General features: G+C 46.9%; 1 protein-coding gene across 10 annotated transcripts in view; it reads right to left on the reverse strand.

Annotated features, from left to right (window-relative positions):
• Window positions 1-19,692, reverse strand: part of GSE1 (Gse1 coiled-coil protein) — a 429,515-nt gene that overhangs the window by 15,084 nt on the left and 394,739 nt on the right. For all 10 annotated transcript variants that reach the window (XM_081870144.1, XM_081870138.1, XM_081870140.1 and 7 more), the window contains 5 exons: window positions 8,462-8,649; window positions 6,847-7,044; window positions 5,871-6,062; window positions 5,459-5,763; window positions 4,044-4,371 (listed from right to left, as the gene is read on the reverse strand). In XM_081870144.1, the coding sequence (XP_081726270.1) occupies window positions 4,044-4,371; window positions 5,459-5,763; window positions 5,871-6,062; window positions 6,847-7,044; window positions 8,462-8,649 (1,211 nt within the window). The remainder of the gene's footprint in view (window positions 1-4,043; window positions 4,372-5,458; window positions 5,764-5,870; window positions 6,063-6,846; window positions 7,045-8,461; window positions 8,650-19,692) is intronic.

A 19,692-nucleotide genomic window follows, 5' to 3' on the forward strand; every position in this document is an offset into this window, starting at 1 on the left:
CGGTTCCCCCAAAATGTATTAGATCTACAAAGAAGTGCATGGATTAAAGTTACATGACTTTTGGTTAATAGGAATATTGTCAGCACTGCCAGATCCTGTAGGGCTTGGGGGGCGTACCATAGAAGTTAAAATCAGTGCCTCCTGTCACATGCAGGGAAAAGGTAAAGGTAAATGACCCTTGGACAGTTAAGCCCAGTCAAAGGGGACTATGGGGTGCAGCGCTCATCTCGCTTCATACATGCATACCCCTATTTCCCCGAGTTTGATTTGTGGAGAGATGTTTCTCAGCCAATGACATTTGATTGGTCTGATGCATCCTAAAACCCTTTTGGTTAACTGAGCCAATTTTCTCCTGAATAGCTCAGCTGGATATCCAAAAACTCAGCTGCCATGTACTTGAGACTCAAAAGTTGGAGGTTGCAAACTTTAGGACGTCTGCTACAAACAGTGAGACAATGTGGGTCACATAATGGCAATAAAATGTGTGTTTTTAAGCATAATCTACTGATTTTGTTGTGATTATATTTATCCCAGCATCCAAACCCAACATTCTGTTGCTGGAAAAGATGAACAATTCATTGCCATCCCCACAGCTAGCAAGCATCTGTTACGATTGCAGTTGTACTGGGGAATGTGGTTGAAACATTGGAAAGTGAACCTTGACTCTGAAATGCTCAGATACCCAGTGATCATTAAGTATAATGGCCCCGGGCCCTTTTCGCTGTCACCTGCTAACACAAGGACAGACGTGTTGGATTAGATCAAAAGTCTATCTGGTCCAACATCCTGCTTCCCACAGTGACCAACCAGATGCCTCCGGGAAGCCCACAAGCTGGACACAGTGGCAACAACCTTCTCTTGTGGTTGTTCCCTGGCAACTGCTGCTAACTTCTGAACATTCAAGTTTGATACAGCTATCATGCTACTCGAAGGATAAAAGGATTTGAGAGCTGGAAGTCACCCTGCAGTCCATCTAGTCCAGCCCCAGCTCAGTGCAGGAACCTCCTTGCAACTTCTTCCCCTTCCCTACCCAGTTGCTGAGGATATGGGGTGATATGTATACAAATTCTGTCAAGACCCAGCTCCCAGCTTCTCTATGGTGGCCTTGCCTAGCCTGGAGGGCAGGGATCTTGTTCAAGGGCTCTTGCTGGGAAGAACATTGACTCTGGAAAAGATATACTAGTTTTGCTGCTTTGAGATTTTACTTTCCTATTGGTATGCTTTAATATGAAATATTAGTTTGAATCATTATTATCACTTAATATTGCTGTAATATTACAGCTGTAATATTGCTGTAATATTGCTGTATATTAGTAAGGTTTATTCCAGCCTACTGAAATGTTGTTTCTATTACTTTTTAACTTTTGCTGATATATCCTATAAATAGCTAGTGAATTATCTTGAAGCATTACACACAAGTCCCACTTTACAAACACTCGCTATGTTCACTTATCTGAACACAAGGAATTAGTACCCAAACCTCACTATACAGGTGTGCATGACAAATCCTGTGACTGAGGACGCATCAGAATTTCCCCCATACGAATCAATGGAAAGAATCAACTTATTATGTGAACGGAAATTGTTGACAGGTTACGCAAGCACTCGCCTAACAAATAATTTCCAAGGAATACATTGTGTTCATAAACTAGGACCTGTGTGTATTTTATGCATTGTTTTATTGGGATCACATTGCTTTGAGCATAGTTTACTATGGAAAACAGAAATGCACATAAACTGATGATGATGACAGGGGCAGTAAGTGTGTCCGTTTGTCACTACCCAGACCAATAACTCTGCTCTTAGTTACTTACACATTCACACAAGCTCTGAAGTTCAGAATGTGCAAAGATGCCACAAAAAAGCCTTACGCTCTAGTGGCAGAAAGGGAATGACACCATGAAATCCTTCTTAAATAACTAGTAAAAGGGCTAAAACTGTTAGAAGGATAAATATTGCATGTGCTGAAGCTGTGCATTTAACAGTTTTCCACTCCAGAGCACCAGGGCCCCGTGCAGCGGAGCATCAAGTTCAGAGTGCTGCCTCAATCTGTAATCTGACTGCTGAGGAGCTGGAGAAGTCTTGGGCATCAGTGTTTGCAAAGGACACAATTTAAGGTTCGGGAATCTGGAGAAAGATGCTGGTGTTACTATCCACAACTAAGCTCCTGGATGTGTGTGTGTGTGTGTGTGTGTGTGTGTTTGTGTGCATGGATGATACTCTTTCCTTTGCCATATGTGAAGCAGCAGCAGTCTGTTGCTGCAGATGTCTCCTGAAGACTTACCTTTTTGCCCAGGCTTTATCTGACTCAAAATATTGTTTTAAATGTTTGAATTTTCTCAATTTCTGTTTTGCTTTTGTATGCTTTTATGGCTTTTAATATTGGTATTTTACTGGTTTTAGTTTGTGCTTTTGTTTTAACATTTCAGTGTTTTGTTAGATTATACACTGCTTGGATATTTTTGAAATACGAATTGCTATGTAAGTGCTTTTAAATAAATGTGTTTTTCTGTATGCACACACAGGGTTGTATCAAACTAAGTTTTACTCAGAATAAACCCACTGAAATTAATGGGTCTAGTCTTGCCATTAATGTCAATGAGTCTACTTTGAGTAGGACTACCATTGGATGAAATCCCCTCCCATATGGCATTTCTGCTGTCAAAGTAGCACTCAAAGTGGCACATAATATACAAGCCCAATATAATTCACTAGAGCAACAAGATTTTTTTAAGAAAAACAATTTATAAAAAACAAAAGCCAATAGATTCTTACTCTTAAAAACCCGTTCTCAAAACACATCCTTAAAAATATCAAATTGGGAGTGGTGCAGACACTCTCTAGTTAACCAGAAAGAATGAGACAACGTTTCTTTCTGTTGATCAGCAATGGCCCTGTAACAACAACTTGCCTATGGCTGTAGCTTCCATGGCACCCATTGCCATTATCCAGGCGCAGCGGATTAGCAGCCCCTGGATTGTGGCTTTTGAAGCAAACAGCCCAAGGCCCTTCTCACTGTACGCATTAGAGGTGACCTTGCTCTGTGTGTAGCTCTGCTGAACCATTGCAGAAGAGGATGATGAAATGAGAATTTGACACTGAAGTGCAGACCAGCAATCCACTCCTTCTTATACCTGATTAGCTCCTCTAATCCCCTTGATACCCGAAACCAACAATGGGATCCAGCAGCAGAGCCAAAGGGATGAGTCGAGTCAGTGATGCTTAAGTAAGCGCTTGGCAATAGAGCGAGAAGGGAGATATCAATCCACCCAGAGGCAAGAGGGAGCCGGCAGCAGTAGCGACAGAGACACTTTCTCTCTTCACACAGCTGTGCTTTTGCTCCCCAATTCCCACTTGGAATTTGCTACTCATCACACCATGCCCAGGACTGAGACGGAGGGACTCTGAAGCTGATCTGGCAGGAAGCAAGTTGTTGCCTTGGCTGGAGTGCGGGCTCCTGGTCCACAGTCAAAAACATGCACCAACCGTGTGGCCGGAGGGACTCCTGCCTTGTTCAAGAGCAATCATTTTGCTCTTGGCCAAGCAGGCAAATGAGGCTCTCAAAGCCAACCTTGGACTCTCCCACCCCCCTCCTGGGTCGTACATTGGGAGGGCCAAGAAGCAGCGGTGCCAGCGACGCTGCAGCCCATTCGTATCTAGAGGCCTCCAAGACTCAGCTCCCTGCTCCCTCCATCTGCCAGCGATGGCAGCAATTAGTGACAACTGCCTTAGTGACACCTGGTCACAGTCGGTTGGATGGAGGCCACCAGGCTCATTCTGCAAAAGCTTCCAAGCAGCTGTCAGATGGCATTAGCTCCTGCCTGTTGAAATCCAAACATAGTGGAGCCAGATGAAGGCTCTGGATCTTTGCTTACCCTTCTGAGACACCAACCCCTTCCAGGTGGGCTGCCGCTCCTGAGAAAGATTTGGGCGCTTTCAGATCTCCTCTGCCCCGCAAGCCAGATGCAAACAGAGAGTAGCCAGCCAGTAGGATCCAAGAGGCTTCCACTAGCAGAGAGGCCACTCAAGAAGCAAAGCCTTACCTCGGGTTCTCTGGCCGGTGCTCGGCCTCCATCTGGCCGGGCGGGCGCCCAATATCCAAATGCTGCTCCAGAACTTGCTGCCGGAACTCCGACACTTGGGACTGGCGGTCTTCTTTCTCCTGCCGTAGCCGCCGCTGCCGTGCCAGCCACTTCTCTTCCTCATTGGTGCGCTGGATGAGGAGTGCTGTGGCTGTGCTGCTGCCAGGCAGGGGGAAGATGCTGTGGTTGGAAATGAGGCTGGGCACAGGATGGTGCGAGGCAGACGACGAGTGCAAAGGATGTTGGACTGGCTTGGGGGTCTGGATAGCAGAAGAGTCCTTGGGCTTCTCTGTAAGGGGGAAAAAGGCAGCATGCAAATAGGGTCCCCTTAGCCTTGGAATGCTGTCTGAGGTGGCAGCAGGATACTTGGGGGTATGTAGCATTTGTGCCTATGGTGGTCCACAACTGTGGTGGGACAAATGATCTTAGTCAGGGAAGAACAGTGTGACAGGTCAGCAGCACCTCAGTGTCCCAACAGGCCACTGCATCATGCCAGGGCCCACAGTACAGAAAGAGGCAGGACATGTGAGCTACATCCAGCAGATCCAGGTGAATTCACAGTTGTAGACATGGCCCAGGCCTATGTTAATGGAGGTTGATCTATATATGCTATAGGAAGGGTCTCCCTTGACCAAAAGAATTTGCCTAGGACCCCTGAAGATGTTCATCCAGTGTTGAACAAGGCTATGCAGACAAAAAAGCTACATTCTTTGTGCCAATTTTTGGCTCAGGTAATGCTGATACAGTTCACCTAATGCAATGTTCTGCAGCAGTGGAGGAGAGAAGGTCATAGTCATTCACTGGCCAATAGCTCACATATACAGCCATGGATGACGGGCAGAGTTCTGCACAAGACAGAATAACTACAGGAAACCCGTCATCTCATCTGAAATGCTTTACCAGAAAACAGTAACAAATTACAGGTTTCTGCACAGACCTTAGGGGTGAGGAAGGACTTAAACCCTGCCTCCATTCTCTTATAGTCAAATTCTGCAGCACAGATCAGATTCCCACCTGAATGGCAAACCCGTTCAGCACAAACAAAGCTACTAGAGCTGTGCAACAATTAATAAAGTAGTGTATGCAATGAAAACAACAGGACATTAGATAGATCCTGCGGGAAAACTTACTGCAGACTATGTATCCCATGAGTGCTGTTACAGCGGTCACCACAAAACCACCAGAAACAGCACCTCAGTGAGATCCAAAGCCCACAGATAATCAAATCAGGTGATGTTTGCTTCAAGCCCCATGCCCAGGGGCTGAGTCTTAGGTGTTTGCTGGCTATGTAATGCCCATGGCAAATGGGCTGCTTCCCCTACCCATCCCAGCCAATTCCCAAACAAAAGCTACTTCAGTGGCTATTTCAGAGTCACCTGCTCGATTTGGCGTTAGCTGCTCAGATGGTTTGACACGCTCTTCTGGTGGGTGACTCCTCAGTCCGTGCAACTCTGACACTGGTAAGAAGGGGCCTTCCATGGCTTTGACAATGCTCTGCTCTTTCTCCCGGGCTCTTTCTCTCTGCCTCTCCAGCTCCCGTTCCCGTTCCCTCTCTTTTTCCCGCTCCCGTTCCAGCTCCTTCTCCCGCTCCCGTTCTCGCTCCCGTTCCCTCTCGCGCTCAGCCTCCCGTTCTCGCTCCTTCTCTCGCTCCCGCTGCCGCAGCTCCTCATCCATCTGCAGCCTGCAAAAAACAAGAGAAAGGTATAGGAGGAAGGGCTAATGGGTGGGCCCTTCATTTTGTCCCCAAAGGAGATGAGATCTTCTAACAGCCACGGAATGGTTCCATACCTCTCTGCAGTCAGGCTGGATATGCGTTCGGACTGAAGGGCAGAGAGAGACGAATGAGACAACTCGGTGGGGTACCTCACTCCAGACAGGTGGAGGTGCATGGCTGATGGATGAAGCGGTGGGAGTGAACCAGGAGTTGGAATTGGATAGAAAGGTGAGCGTAGAGCTGAGAGGCAGTACGAATCATCCATCCTGAAAAGAGAGGTGCGGTTAGCCTAAAAAGTCTTGTAGCTTTCTTTGCGTTTACGAGAGAGATGCATTTGGTGACTCTAGTAAAATAAAACCAGTTTCACGTTTTGCCCCAAACTTATAAAATGAGGCTATCAAGCACAAGGGTCTTGCAAGGGCATCTTAGAGCTGGGGCATCCCCACATAGCAGACCAAGTCTTTAGCCATCAACCCCCTAACCTCAAGAGATGGAGGCATCTGAAGAGTGGCCTCTCCAGGAGCGGGTAAGGACCATACGCAGACTGTATCCATACACATTCCCACACAACAGCTGCACTTTTGAATCTGCAGCCTCAAAAAACATGGCAAACATGCAAGCCACCGAAGAAAAGCTGGAGACAGCTTCTCAGGTTCCCCGCCCGCTCTCTCAAAAGGCATTTGTGTTCCAAGCCCATTGCTTGATCTCAGTTCTCCATGGGCACAGCGTGTCTTGCTGACCAGGGCATAACAGAAGCTGGGCGGAGGCAGAAACCGCTCAACAGGACCCCATTCAAAGAACAAATTAGTGGCCCAGCATCTGGACTCCTGCTGCTGCTTTAAGTGATGGCCTGTTGTGCTTTATTACAGCTGTGCTCAAGTCCTCAGAGAGCCCTCCATTGTGGGCAAGACCTGTTAAGACCTATTAGCGGTTGGCTCCAAAGAACACGCCTGGGTAACTGCCCAAACTGCTCAATCAAATCCTGCCTTGCCCACGAGGCGAAGAGTGGGGCCGGCAAAGCCCTTTGCTTGCGTCATCTTTGGCTCTTACCTGAAGGCTGGGTGAGGAAAAGGATGGTGAGCCAGGTAACTGGGGTGGTAGTAAGCAGCAGCTGTGGCTGGATCCAGAGTAATGGGAGGCAGGGAGGACATGCGAAGCTCTTCAGCTGTATGGTAGGGCCGGAAGCTCCGCAGGTAGTCTTCTGTGACTGCGCTGGGAGGCACCACATGGTGGACAGGCCGTGGGAGGCTGCAGAGTGGAAGGAAAGAGGGAAAGAAGTGGAGGACGTTGTTTTTCCTGAGCCTGTGCTTCCATTGGGGCCTGGAGACCTTTGGTCAGGGTATCTAGTCTCCCCAGCCACACATCAGTGCCCAGCCCACACTGACGGAGGCAAAAGAGGAGGGAAACAGTGGACTCCATATGGGGAAAGGAGCCACACTGGCAGGCACCACACTTTTCAAGCTCCCTGCTTAGCATTAAAGTGCTCACATGTTCAGAGTGCTCTCCATTTTGCCTTCAGAACAAGATCTATTCAGGAGTCTGAGCAGTCAAAGCTGCTGCACTCTCATTTTAAAGCAGTTGTTTTTGGGTGGGGGTGGGACACACACATCCAATCATGTACATACCTGACACACACAGCACTTCCTCACTTTGTGAATCATATTCCTTTGCAGGTTTTTTCTGGCCAAATTCCATTTTTGGAAATGGGAGGGACAAGTAGCGTGGCTATCCGTCTCAAGCAGGACTCTCCCCCCCCCCATTACATAGAATCATTGAGTTGGGAGGGACCCTGAGTATCTAATCCAACCCCCTGCAATGCAGGAATATACAGCTGTCCCATATGGGGATCGAGCCTGCAACCTTGGTGTTATCAGCACCATGCTCTAAGCAGCTATCAGAGACTTACATGTACACACAATGCTATGCTAGTGTCCTGGTTCCCATCTGTAGACTCAGTTCTTGGACTCTCAGCTCAATTATTATTATAGGCTTTATTCCAGAACTCACTACAAAGCCCCAACATAGATCAGGTTACAAGCTATACAGTTCAGAAGTCATATCAGAACTCTAGAATACCTGGCTGAACTCCCCTTTTGAAGAGCAGGACAGGCACAGTCATTCACACAGTTGCCTCCCCGGCCCACAAGGCTGAGCAGGCTGGGTCTGTTCACATTGCTGCAGCCATTACAGATCCTTGGCAAGAGAGGTGGAGCTGGCACACCCTGGGTGGGGAGTGCTTCACTGACAGGAGGTAGTGCCCGAGTCAAGCAGCTCTACCATGATGGTTGGGGCATCTGATGTCACTGAGAGGGGACTCTCCCCTGACAACCCGCTCAGACCCTCCCCAACATCTCCCATGATTGCTTGGTCTCTCCCCAGGATCTAATTTTGCACTCCTGACCCCTTTCTCCCCTGACCAACACTACCAAGACATCTTCATGGGCTCATGATAGCTGTTGTTACTGACAAAGGACTTTTGCAAATACTGCAGTCAGGAAGACCTCTAGAGGCAACCCAAGCCTGCAAGTAAGGCAGAGGCTGGTCCCCAAGACACTGTCACTTTGGAGAAGAAGGGTCTGTCCTTCTAGTGCAGCCTTGGCCAACCTGGTGCCCTCCAGAGGTTTTGGACTACCATTCCCATCAGCCCTAGCCAGCAGGCACTTACTTGAGAGGAGGGAAACGAGAGTCCTGGACGATGGAGTTCGGAGGGATCCCAAAGGAATAAGGCGTCCCCAGCAAGTGAGAAGGGACTGTTGGGCCACTGGCTTTCTCCTGGGGTAACGGGGCCTCAGTCATCAGGCGGTCCCTGTTGCTGCTACTGTTTCCACCGCTGCTTCGTGACCCGGCTTCTTGCTATGTGGAGAAAAAGGAAGACATGATCAACTACACACCTGCAGTCCACCCTGGGCAGGGGGAATGGATGGGATGCAAACAGCACAGACCCAAAGGTCAGCACCACCAAAGAAACATCTGGGGAGGTTCTGTGGAACATCTTATGTTTTTGGACTCCAGTCAATGCAGCCGGTAGTCAGGGATAATAGGTCCAGCAGTGCCCAGATGGTGACAAATCCCCCACTCATCAGATTCCCATTAATTAATGAAGACTGCACTTCTGTTTGCAGGTCTCATGTCAGGAGCAGCCGTGTTCCTGCAAGGCACATGTGGTGGACAGGAGTCCTGGTGTGATTGACAGAAGTGCTGCTGCAAACCCAAAATGCACAGACGTCTTATTTTAAATGCAAAGCACTTTATGAGGCTGATCCTCATCCCATTGCTGCCATCATTCCAATTTGACGGACTGAGGACCAATGCTGAGAAACAGCAGCTGGTCTGAGGTCACACAAGCAGCCTGTGGTCCAGGTGGGATCTCAACTCTGATTAAAAACAATTGGAAAGTGCAAATATTAATGGTTAGTTGAATACAATGGGACTCACTTTCATGAAACATGCATAGGATTGTGCTGTCAAGTGTGTTTGCATGTCTTTGTATGCCCAGGGGTGGGCAGGGGCGGTTCATTTGTATAGAATCTAATTTGTATGCAGAAGGTCTTCAATCCAATCCCCAGCATCTCCGGGTATCGTTAGAAAAGACGCCTGCCTGGAAACCCCGAAGAGCCACTGCTAGTAGACAATACTGACTTTGTTAGAACAATGGCTTAACTCATCAAAAGGTAGCTTCCTATATTCTTATGAATGGGATGGATGTCAATTGTTAACACACTGTAACACAGAATATGGTACAAATTTGAACTAAGAAGTGATTACGGAAAAGGCTTTAGCTCAGTGGTTAGAGTGGTGAGTGAGTCTTTGTCATCTCCAGGATGTCCCTCAGTCCGGAACCTTGGAGAGCCTCTGCAAATCAGTGGAAGCAATACTGAGCTAGATGGATCAATGGTCTTGACTAGGTATAAAGCAGCTTCCTATGAACCTCTCTCTCGCTATTTATCATAACAGATGGGAGCAGGGAAAAGGAGGCCTTTTCCATGTAATGGAGTATTGTTGACAATGCAGGCTTTAGATTCGGGTTACAGAAGCATAGAAGCAAGGAGTTCCATGCGTAAAAATGGACTTACACCATGAAATGACAGTGTACCCATTATTATCAACTATAACATAAGAACAGCAGAAGAGCTCTGCTGGATCAGGCCAATGGCTCATCTTGTCCAGCATCCTGTTCTCACAGTGGCCAACCAGATGTCTCTGGTAAGCCCACAAGCTGCACATGAGTGCAACAGCACTCTGCCCACTTGCGACTCCCAGCGACTGGCACCCAGAGGCATAATGTCTCTGACAATAGAACATTATGCTCCTAAATCCATTAATTTGGAGGCAAGTCCCATTTGATAGCAACAAAGCCAAGGATGTGTGCTTGGAAGGTTGGGCCCTCTTCATTTTCATAGCCTCAGATGGAGGCAGCCAAAAATTGCTTCGCAAGTGCTCCACAGCATGGTTGTAACATCTGCTGTGGAGATGGTCTTGAATTCGTTTGTAAAACGGGGAGTTTTCTACAACTTTCACAACTATGGACTGCATTTGATCCATAAGTTTTAGAAAGCGTAGAATTTGGAAGTTTTACTTGCCCTACAAGTCCTGGGCAGAGGGTTGTATCCAATTAAGTTCTAATCAAAGTACACCCACCAAAATGGATGCAGCTAAGTTATCCATGTTTATTGATCTCAGTGGCTCTATTCAGAGAAGAACATTGGATATAACACAATATCTATGTTTTTCAAAAGAATCACTCTAAAACTATACAGCAGAGTTACTGTATTACCGTATTTACTTGAGTCTAATGTGCAAGTTAATCTAATGTGCACCTCAGTTTTCAGAACCTTGAAACGTAATTTGGCTGAAAAAGGTGAGTATTACATTTGAGTAAAATACGGTAGTTTTCCTTTTGATAATGCTGGCATTTCTATGCTGGATTCTAATATGAGCCTGAGCTGCTGAATTCCAAACTGTGGCTTTTTGATCAGTATGTGCTAAATCTTAAATGACAGAAAAGAACTGTATGCCAGAATATCATCCCAAAATTCATCATGTGAAATTGCAACACAAAACTCCCTTGATTCTCCAGGTTAGCAGGCTTGCATCCTCCCCACCCCCACACCCCGGAAGCAAATAACATGGAAATGAGCACTAAACTTCCACTAGATTCCACTCATTTTCTAGGATTACATTCTGTGAAAGATCGCATAAAACGTGGAAATTATCAGGTAATGAAACATCAGGAAAATGGAATGAAGTGCTATCTGAATGTAGCTGAAGTCGCATTTCAAAATGTGAACATTGCAAAATGTTTGGAGTTTGAATTCAGAAATGTTGCCAAAATGTGTGCAAAACTGTCGTTTCATTTCTATTACTGCTCTTCTCTTTATTCCACCTTATCTGAAAAAAAAATGGGACTAATCCTGACTACCTTCCAGTCTGCTCTATGTTGATGTCAGGGACTCTATGGCTTCTGCTCCATGGACTAGATATGCCCAGTCAAGTTTCCATGTTTAGAGGCAATATGCCAGTAAGTGGGGAACAGACAATGAGGGAAGGCTCTGGCCTTTACACTCTGCATGCAGAGGCAATGGAACGATCACTGCTGGAAGCAGGAGACTGGGGCCCATGTCTGGGCCAGCAGGGCTCTCCTGATGGGTGCTATTTAGGGGCCAGACTCTGCAATGAGCAGAGATGCAAGTTCAATACTGAGAGCGGCTGCCCTCTATTTGGATCAGCTGCAGTTTCTCCCCCTGTCTTCTCCCCTGAAAGAGAGACTTTACGCCAGACCAGCCATTCCTGGAGTGAGGCTGGCATCAGCCAGGGTGGCAGCTGCTGCACATGCCATGCTGGATAGCCTGGCAACAGTGATGCGTGTACAAAGAGTAACAGAGGGCATGTGGGATCTGGCACTGCCACTAGGGCAGAGCAGGCTGGTCTGTGACCAGTCGTTCCCTGAAGTGGCCAGCCCTGGCATCAGCTGTGCAGGCAGCTGCTAGCCTTTTGCTATCGCAGCTATGCTGGCAACACCAAGGAGAAAGAAAAGAGGGGAAGAGAGAAAAACAGCATCTGGTTTGGGACTGTCATGGCGGTCCCTACTCCCAGAAAAGTCAGGCTCAAGGCAGGCCAGACGCTCTCTGGGCAATCACCAGTGACTGGGTGGAGAACAAAAATGAAGTGTTGGCCAGAAGGTTCCTCAACCTGGCACCTTGCAGATGTTTTGGACTACAACTCCCCCCAGACCTCAGCTAACCACAGATTGGGGAAGTAGAGCAGTTTGCTGGGGAAGGGCCGTTGCTCTCCAGGTTCAATCCTCAGCATCTTGAGGCAGAACTGGGGACATTCAGAGTCTTGAAGTCCTGGAGAGTTGCTGTCAGTCAGTGTAAGCAATACTGAGGTCTCCCCTAGTCCTACCTGGAGATGCCACACATTAAACCTTGGATTTTATGCACGCAAAGCAGATGTTCTACTGCAAAGCTTTGGTAAGAGCAGTATAGGGAACACAAGAAGCTGCCTTATAATACCTAGTCAGCTCCTTGGTTCATCGAGCTCAGCACTGTCTACAGTGATTGACAGTGGCTCTCCAGGATTTTAGGCAGAGTTCCAGGGTTACTGTCTTTTAAAAGCAGATTATGCAATGACACAAATTCGCTGACTGATACTCCACAGTAAAAAAAGGGGAAAGCGAAACAAACATTAAGTGTGCTTTGCTCCTTCCTTCCACCCCGCATCAGTGGTGGTTTCTCCATAGGGGTCAGTAGTTGTTATCTACTATACAACAAAAACAATTCACTTATGAACCTAGCTTCATTCAGATACTAAACTCAGAGATGCAGACAGAGAGTGAGAGTGAGAGACAGTACTTAAGGGCATGCAGTGTTACCTGCCTGAAGATGAAGGTGAGGAGGAAAGTGTTCCTCGAAGATGCTTTAATATGGTTTGGGCAGTTTGTTTCAGTTATAGAAACTGCATATTCTACCCTTAATTTATTTATATGCTGTTTGATACTGCCTGTCATTTAACTGCTTAACTGCTTAACACATGCCTAACTTGTCTAATTCCCCCCCCCCCTTACTGGATTTTGAACTGCACTTATCTTCTTCCAATTCCTCATTTTTTGTCTAACTGCATACTAAACAAAAACGAAAACCTGCCAGGCTCCTATCTGAGTCCTATTTGAAGATGCCAAGGATAGAACCTGGGACCACTGAGCTATGGCCCTTCCTTTGAAGATGCCAGGGCCAAATCCAGACTCAGCTGTCTCTAGCCATGATGCCTGCATGTTCCTTCTCTGTTACAAAATCCCACTTGGAGTTCAAGCTTCTCTTCCTGGTCAACAAGATCCTGTAAGACAAGCAAGTGATGAAAATGTCCAACACCTGAAAGCAAGTGGCATGTTCAACGTGCCACCTGGCCACAGGAAGAAGGAAATTCGGGTTCACTTGCTCCTTGTTGCCATCCCAGGCAGTACAGAATAAAGTATTAGCCACCTAAAGGGCCTCTTTAGCAGACAGGACTCAGTGGATGGGATCCTTTGTGCTTAACATTCAGAAGGAAACACATTTGGAAAACCATTTCCCCTCCTGAGAACCTGCCCCTTTTAAGGCCAGGCGGCTGTACGCTGACCTTAAGCCAGGCCACACACTGGCAATGCGAAATATTAAAATATCAGCACTGGGAGCTTTTGCTGAACCCAAAAGTCAATTGGGTCCATTTAATGTGTACTCTGCTTGGCAGAGAGCCAAGCAGCCCTTGAAAGCTCTCCCTGGCCCCTTTAAAAGGATAAAAACCTCCTAATGGTTTTGATGGAGCTGTGGGGAGGCAGGTTCTGCTCCGAAACACCCTGGATGGGTGCCCAGGCAGAAAAACAAGACAAAAGAAGTTCATGGATGTCAAAAGGAGTCATAATCTGCAGACCCACCCTCCCTTTCCCCAATTATTGCCCTTCTTTCTCACTCCTTTTAAATAGTCAGTCAGTGATGAACGAGAACAGAATAAGGCGGGATAGTGGACAGAATGCCAGGCTTGCAGACGAGGCATCATATCAAGTACAATATGGAGGAAAGACTTTTCTTGCAAGTTGCTTCAGAATAAAAGGGGGGAAACACCCAGTGTTTGTTGTGTGTGCCTTTCTTTTGGGGCAGAAGCAGCCCATAGGACACTGCCAGTCCCATGTTAACTCTGCAAGTCTTCAGCTCTCCCCTCCCCAATCGCAAGGAAGAGGGAAATACATTCTTGAGATGCTTGTTGGCTTGCAAGTTGCTTCAGAGTAAAAGAAAACAACAACCACCACCCTGCTCTGCTGTTTGAACCTCTTCCTCCACCTCCTTATGATGCCCATTTTCTCCTATATGGCTATGCCAAGAGTGGACATTGATGAATGCTCTCTGATGTGGTGGAAGGCACATGAAACATCCTTCCCAATGTTGAAGGTGCGTGCAAAGAGGTTTCTGGCTATCCCAGGAACAAGTGTGCCATTTGAAAGTGTGTTCAGCAAGGCTGGCATTTTCTTCAAATACAAAGGGCATCTCTATTGCCAGAGAATGCCAAAATGCAAGTTTTCCTTGCAAAAAATATAAATTACATTTAATATTTTTTGTTCTGTAAAACTGTATCCATTCTTTCTGGTTTGGCCTGGTTTAGAAAAGAAAAGTAACAAACAATCAAGTAACTGGTGTTTTGCGATGTACCATATTTTTCGCTCCATAGGGCGCACCAGACCATAGGGCACACCTAGTTTTTAGGGGGGGAAATAAAGGGGGGGAAATTATTTCCCCTTCATTTTTGGAGGGGGAAAAGTGTGTCCTATAGAGCGAAAAATACGGTATATATTCAACTAAGACTGAATAGTGAATTATATTTGAATATCTAAAAGTGTGACACTTTTTTCTTGTTTAATAATGCAATTAAATTTTTTTTGGGGGGGAACCTTTGATACCTATGCTACTAATTACTTCTACAGCTTTAATTTTAGAGAGAATGTGTTATCATTGGTACAGTAGTACTATGCATAACAGTTGTAACAATATGTTAAGTAAAATTATTGTCAGTTTTAGAGTTAGACCCATAAGTTGTAGCAGTTGCCAGGACATCACCATGTTCACCTCTACATAGCTCCAGCCTTATTTCAGATATCGTGATACATCGAAATATTGCAATGTTTAATCAGTGATATATCACCATGTTGAAAACCAGATATCACCCAGCCCTACCTCTCAGCTTAGTGGAAGGAGGCTGGGAAACAGTGGAGTTCTGCTTTGAATTTGAACAGGGTTTGAAGAGGAGTTTTTGAGCTGGACTAAGAGCAGCCTGGAGGCCTGCAAAGACCCACACCGTAGCTTTGACAGACCTGATGCAGGATCAGGGGAAGGTGTTTCTGTCTGGTAAGCCCCACAACACAGGAACATAGGAATCTGCCTTATCCACTGTCAGACCATTGGATCCATCCAGCTCAGTACTGTCTACACTGACTGGCAGCAGCTCTCCTAGGTTTAAAGCAGGGCTCTCTCCCAGCCCTACCTGGAGCCTTTGGCATGACGTTAAGATCTACAAATGCAAAATTCAGACACTTCTGTTAAATGCAAGGCTCAGCTTACAGGGACCAGTGAGCAACAAGCAGCCATTAAGAGAGCGAGCCGATGCATGTCCAGTAGGAAGCTACCTTGTATTGAGTTCTATCATTAGTCCATCCAGCTCAGTACTGTCTAACATGACTGGCAGCATGGTTACAGGCAGGGGTCTCTTCCACCACTACCTGGAGACACCAGGGATTGAACTCAGGACTTTCTGCATGCAAAACAGATGCTCTACCACTGAGCCACAGACCTTTCCCAGTAGTACCAAATAGTGCCAGGCAGCAGGCCTCTTCCGGTCTCTCATCCAAAGGAAGCAAAGCCCTGTAGTGCTCCACAGGCCTTACAGGGTCCTAAGGAGCACTTAGCCATATCGCTATGCCACACTTGCCCCCCTCAATCTCCTTATGCACAACAGGGGTTTCTACAAGCCTGGAACCTGAAGCTGGAAGCTCCATTTTACACTCCCTAAGGCAGACCACACGCCTTTGCATCACCACAGAGTGTGACACCTTGAAGCATGTGCCCCAGATGAGGATTAAGCAGCTCCTCGCCAGGTGCCATCGGGAGAACTGCCTCTATCAGTCAAGTGTATTTACTAAATACGACCACAACAAACACTCCTGCAAACAGCTGAGAGCTCCTCAAGACTTTCATAATCTCTTCAGAAGATACATCGGCCATAATTAATTCAAAGAGATGGGCTCGCTGATTGGAATTTTTAATGAGCAGGAACATCTGCTCACTCTCTGAACGCAGCGCACGCCTGGAGCGCCACACACCCGGCCCTCTTCGCCAGTCAGTCAGTCAGCCAGCCAGCCAGCCAACCCTGACCTTCTCCAGAGGGCGCATCCAGGAGACAATGATCCGGATGCACCAGGGCGGCGGGGGGGGGGGGGGCAAGGAACTGACCAACAAACATGGGCAAAAATCAAGAACCTTGGAAGATGGAGCACAACCCCTAGACCTCATCTTGTCGAGAAAAAAGTGTTCAGTGGAGGGGGCTTGCTGCAAACATAGGAAAAGGAGGGTGACCTTGTTTGCTTTGCAAAGGGATTGTTTTGCATAGGCAGAGCAATTTCTCGCATGTGGTGCCTGCAGCTGCAGGTCCATTTAGAGCAGGCCTAGCTGTGATGAGGAAGGAGAGTGGCAGAAGGGAAGGAGGGTCTGGCTTTTCTCTTCTGCCTTGGAGGATTTACTGGCTGCTTTGTTCCCCCAGAGCCATTAATCACCCCGGGAGGATACAGACACCTATGGAGCCTGAAACAGCACAGCAAATATAAATCCACCAGCCTTTTGATAGCAGCCATAAAATAAACAGGTTAGTCAAGCATTTCATTGGAGGCAGGAAACAAACCCAGGCCCCTTGCAGAAAGCAGCATCAGCAAACCGCACCAGTCACATGCCTTTGAATAAAGACAACAAGGCGGGAGGGGTAGGGTAGGGTCTCCTGATGAAAACAATGGGCAGGAAAATGTGAACCTTGCAAGGGCTCTTTTACCAGGAAGGTAAAAGTAGCAATCCTTAGGGCAGAAGTAGAGAGCCTTTGGTCTTCCAGATGTTGCCAAAGTGAAATTCCCATGAGCCCTAGGCAAGCATGGCCAATAGCCAGCGATGATGGCAGTTGCAGGTCAGCAACATCAGGAGGGCCTGAGGTCCCCTACACCTTTCTTAAGGCCAAACAGGTCCTGTTGAGCCACACAATTTGGCACAATGGGGAAGTTGTTGCCTTGCTCACAACTCTGGCATTGGCTTAATCCACTTCAGTGTCTTTGTGGAGAGACTTCAAAGGTAGAGCAAGCTGGAATCTGAATATACAGCACAACACAACCTGAGAGGCAATGTAGTGTAGTAGTTACAGTGCTGGACTAACACCTAGGAAGATCAGGGTTCAAATCCCCACTGAGCCATGAAGCTCACTGGGAGACCTTGGGTCTGGCACCTTGACCTCCTTAGAGGAAAAGTGAGATATAAATGCGAAAACAAATTCATATGCCTTGAATTCTGCCCAAATCTATATAACTGATGTTCTTAACTAGATAACCTGGCTACACTGGTTGCCCTGACTAAGATAATGGTTGTATGAAGGACTTCCTCAGTTATATTTTGCAGACTTCATGGCTCTAGTAGAGCAGTAGTGAGGAACTTGTAGCCCTCCATATGTCACTGAACTTCTACTCCCATCATCTCTCCCACTGGCCTTCCTGGTTGTTAGGAGTTAGGAGTCAGACAACTGCTGAAGAACCCTCGATTCCCCTTGACTGCAGTGCTGCCACTGGGTGCTTACTCATGGCAAGGCCTTTTCAGTGATGGTTCCCCAATTGTGGAATGCCCTCCCTAGTGAAGTACGCATGTTTCCATCATTATCAACTTTCAGGAAAAATGTGAAAACATTCCTGTTTACCCAGGCATTTGGTGGCTGAAAGATACTGTTCTGGGCAACCCTGTGATCATTGGATGGAGGAATGCTTTTCAATGTAACTGCTTTTATAAAACGTTTTTAACTGAAACTAATCGTAGATGTTTTTAATTGTAATTGTTTTTGGGAATGTTTTAGCATTATTTTTGTTTTTAAATTGTGAATCTGTTGGCAGTCCTGGGATCCCTGGGGAGGAAGGATACAAATTCAATAAACAAAAAATACCAAGTCAGGCTTCTTCCAGCTGCTGCCACTGAAGATAAAACTACACTCCATCGGGAGGGCTGCTGGCCTCAGCCAGCAATAAAAGAAAAGGGGGGGAGCCATTTAAATCCTTAGAACTGGATTGCCCAGTGGCATAACTGGCAAAGGCGGCACCTGCTCAAGAAAGGTGGACAGCGGGCTCTGAGTAGGCTGCAAAAGCACTGCCTGAACCATACTTCATTTCCAGCAGTGTCTTGATACGCAGCTGCAAGGATGAAAGGGGAAAAGGCATTGAAATGGCGGGGAGGGAGAAAATGGGGAGATCAGTCATTCGCTGGTGATTAGTGTGCAATCTCTGCCAGGGAGACCACGGGACATGCCCTATTAGCTTTAAAATAGACAATTCTTCATTCCTTTCAAAAGACTCTGTATTATCTTTGAAAAACCGCTAACCTCTGATGGATGGGCGCCAGCAGCAAGCCGCCACTTTGATTTTAGCATTTCAGAGCGCCAAGTGCCTCATCTCTCTCTCTGCTCTCTCCCCCCCGCCCCCACATCTTATTTTACTAAGTTACTGTGCTCCCCATCCACCAGACCAAAAAAAAAAAAAAAAGTATTAAAGCTTCAATCAAACCTCTGTACTAGGATGGATGGGCTGGATCATCTGTTGAGTCAGCCCTGGCTCTCTCTACCCAGAGCGCTCCCTGGTGGCATTAGAGCTTCATTAGCAGTAAATTGTTGCAGCAGGGATATTATTGCAGTCTCTCAAGGGCTGCCGAATATTCTAGAGAATAGGGAGGAGTGGGGCAAAGATAGCCTGCAGTGGAAACCTCAAGAACTGACTGCTGAGATGCGCTCTAAGTGAGGCTGCCCTTGATATCTGACTGGAAGCTGCAGATGGTGCAAAACGTTGCAGTAAGGTTGCTACCGAGTGCAGCAGCCTATTGCAGGAATGTGACACCACTCTTAAAATAGCTGCGTGGGTTTGCTGATCTGCTACCAGGCTGGGTTTAAGCACTAAATTATAAAGTCCAAAAGAACTTGGCTTACCTGAAGGAATGCCCTTCCCTCCAAACAGACCTGCCCAGTCACCAAAGTGTTCTAATAAGGCCCACCTAGCTGTGTCATGGCCTGCTGAGGCCCAGCTTGCCGCAGCCAAGGGAAAGGCCTTTTCAGTCAATAGAAGAACCTCCCCTCTGAAATGAGGCAGGTGCTGATTCAGCTTAGTTTCCAGCACTTGCTAAACCCCTGTTTGTTCTACCTGGTGTTTGGTGGCCATGAATACGAGTTTATTGTGATTCACCCTGACTCTATATTTGCTGCTGTATTAATTTTTACTGAGTTATTGTTGGTTGTTTTTTACACTGTGGTTCTATTGATGTGAACTACTTTAAGATTTCTTATGAAAGGCAGTAGAACAAATATTTTAATTAAGTAAATTAAGACTGGGGTTAGGCCTGCCGGTGAGGATGAAAGCCAATGTGAGCTACTGACAGCTGGTTTGTGGATAGATCACTGGTCGTCCAGCTCAGCATCCTTTACACTGACTGGGAGTGGCTCTCCAGGTTTCAGACTGGGGCCTCTCCTAGCTTTACCTGCAGATGCTAGGGACTGAGCCTGAAACCAGAAGGAGCAAAGCAGATGCTCTACCAACCCTTCCCTCAAGGCACAGGAACACAGGAAACTGCTTTATAGTGAGTCAGACCACTAGTG

Source organism: Podarcis erhardii (genome assembly GCF_964252035.2).
Source record: "Podarcis erhardii genome assembly, chromosome: 7".
Lineage (NCBI taxonomy): Eukaryota > Metazoa > Chordata > Lepidosauria > Squamata > Lacertidae > Podarcis > Podarcis erhardii.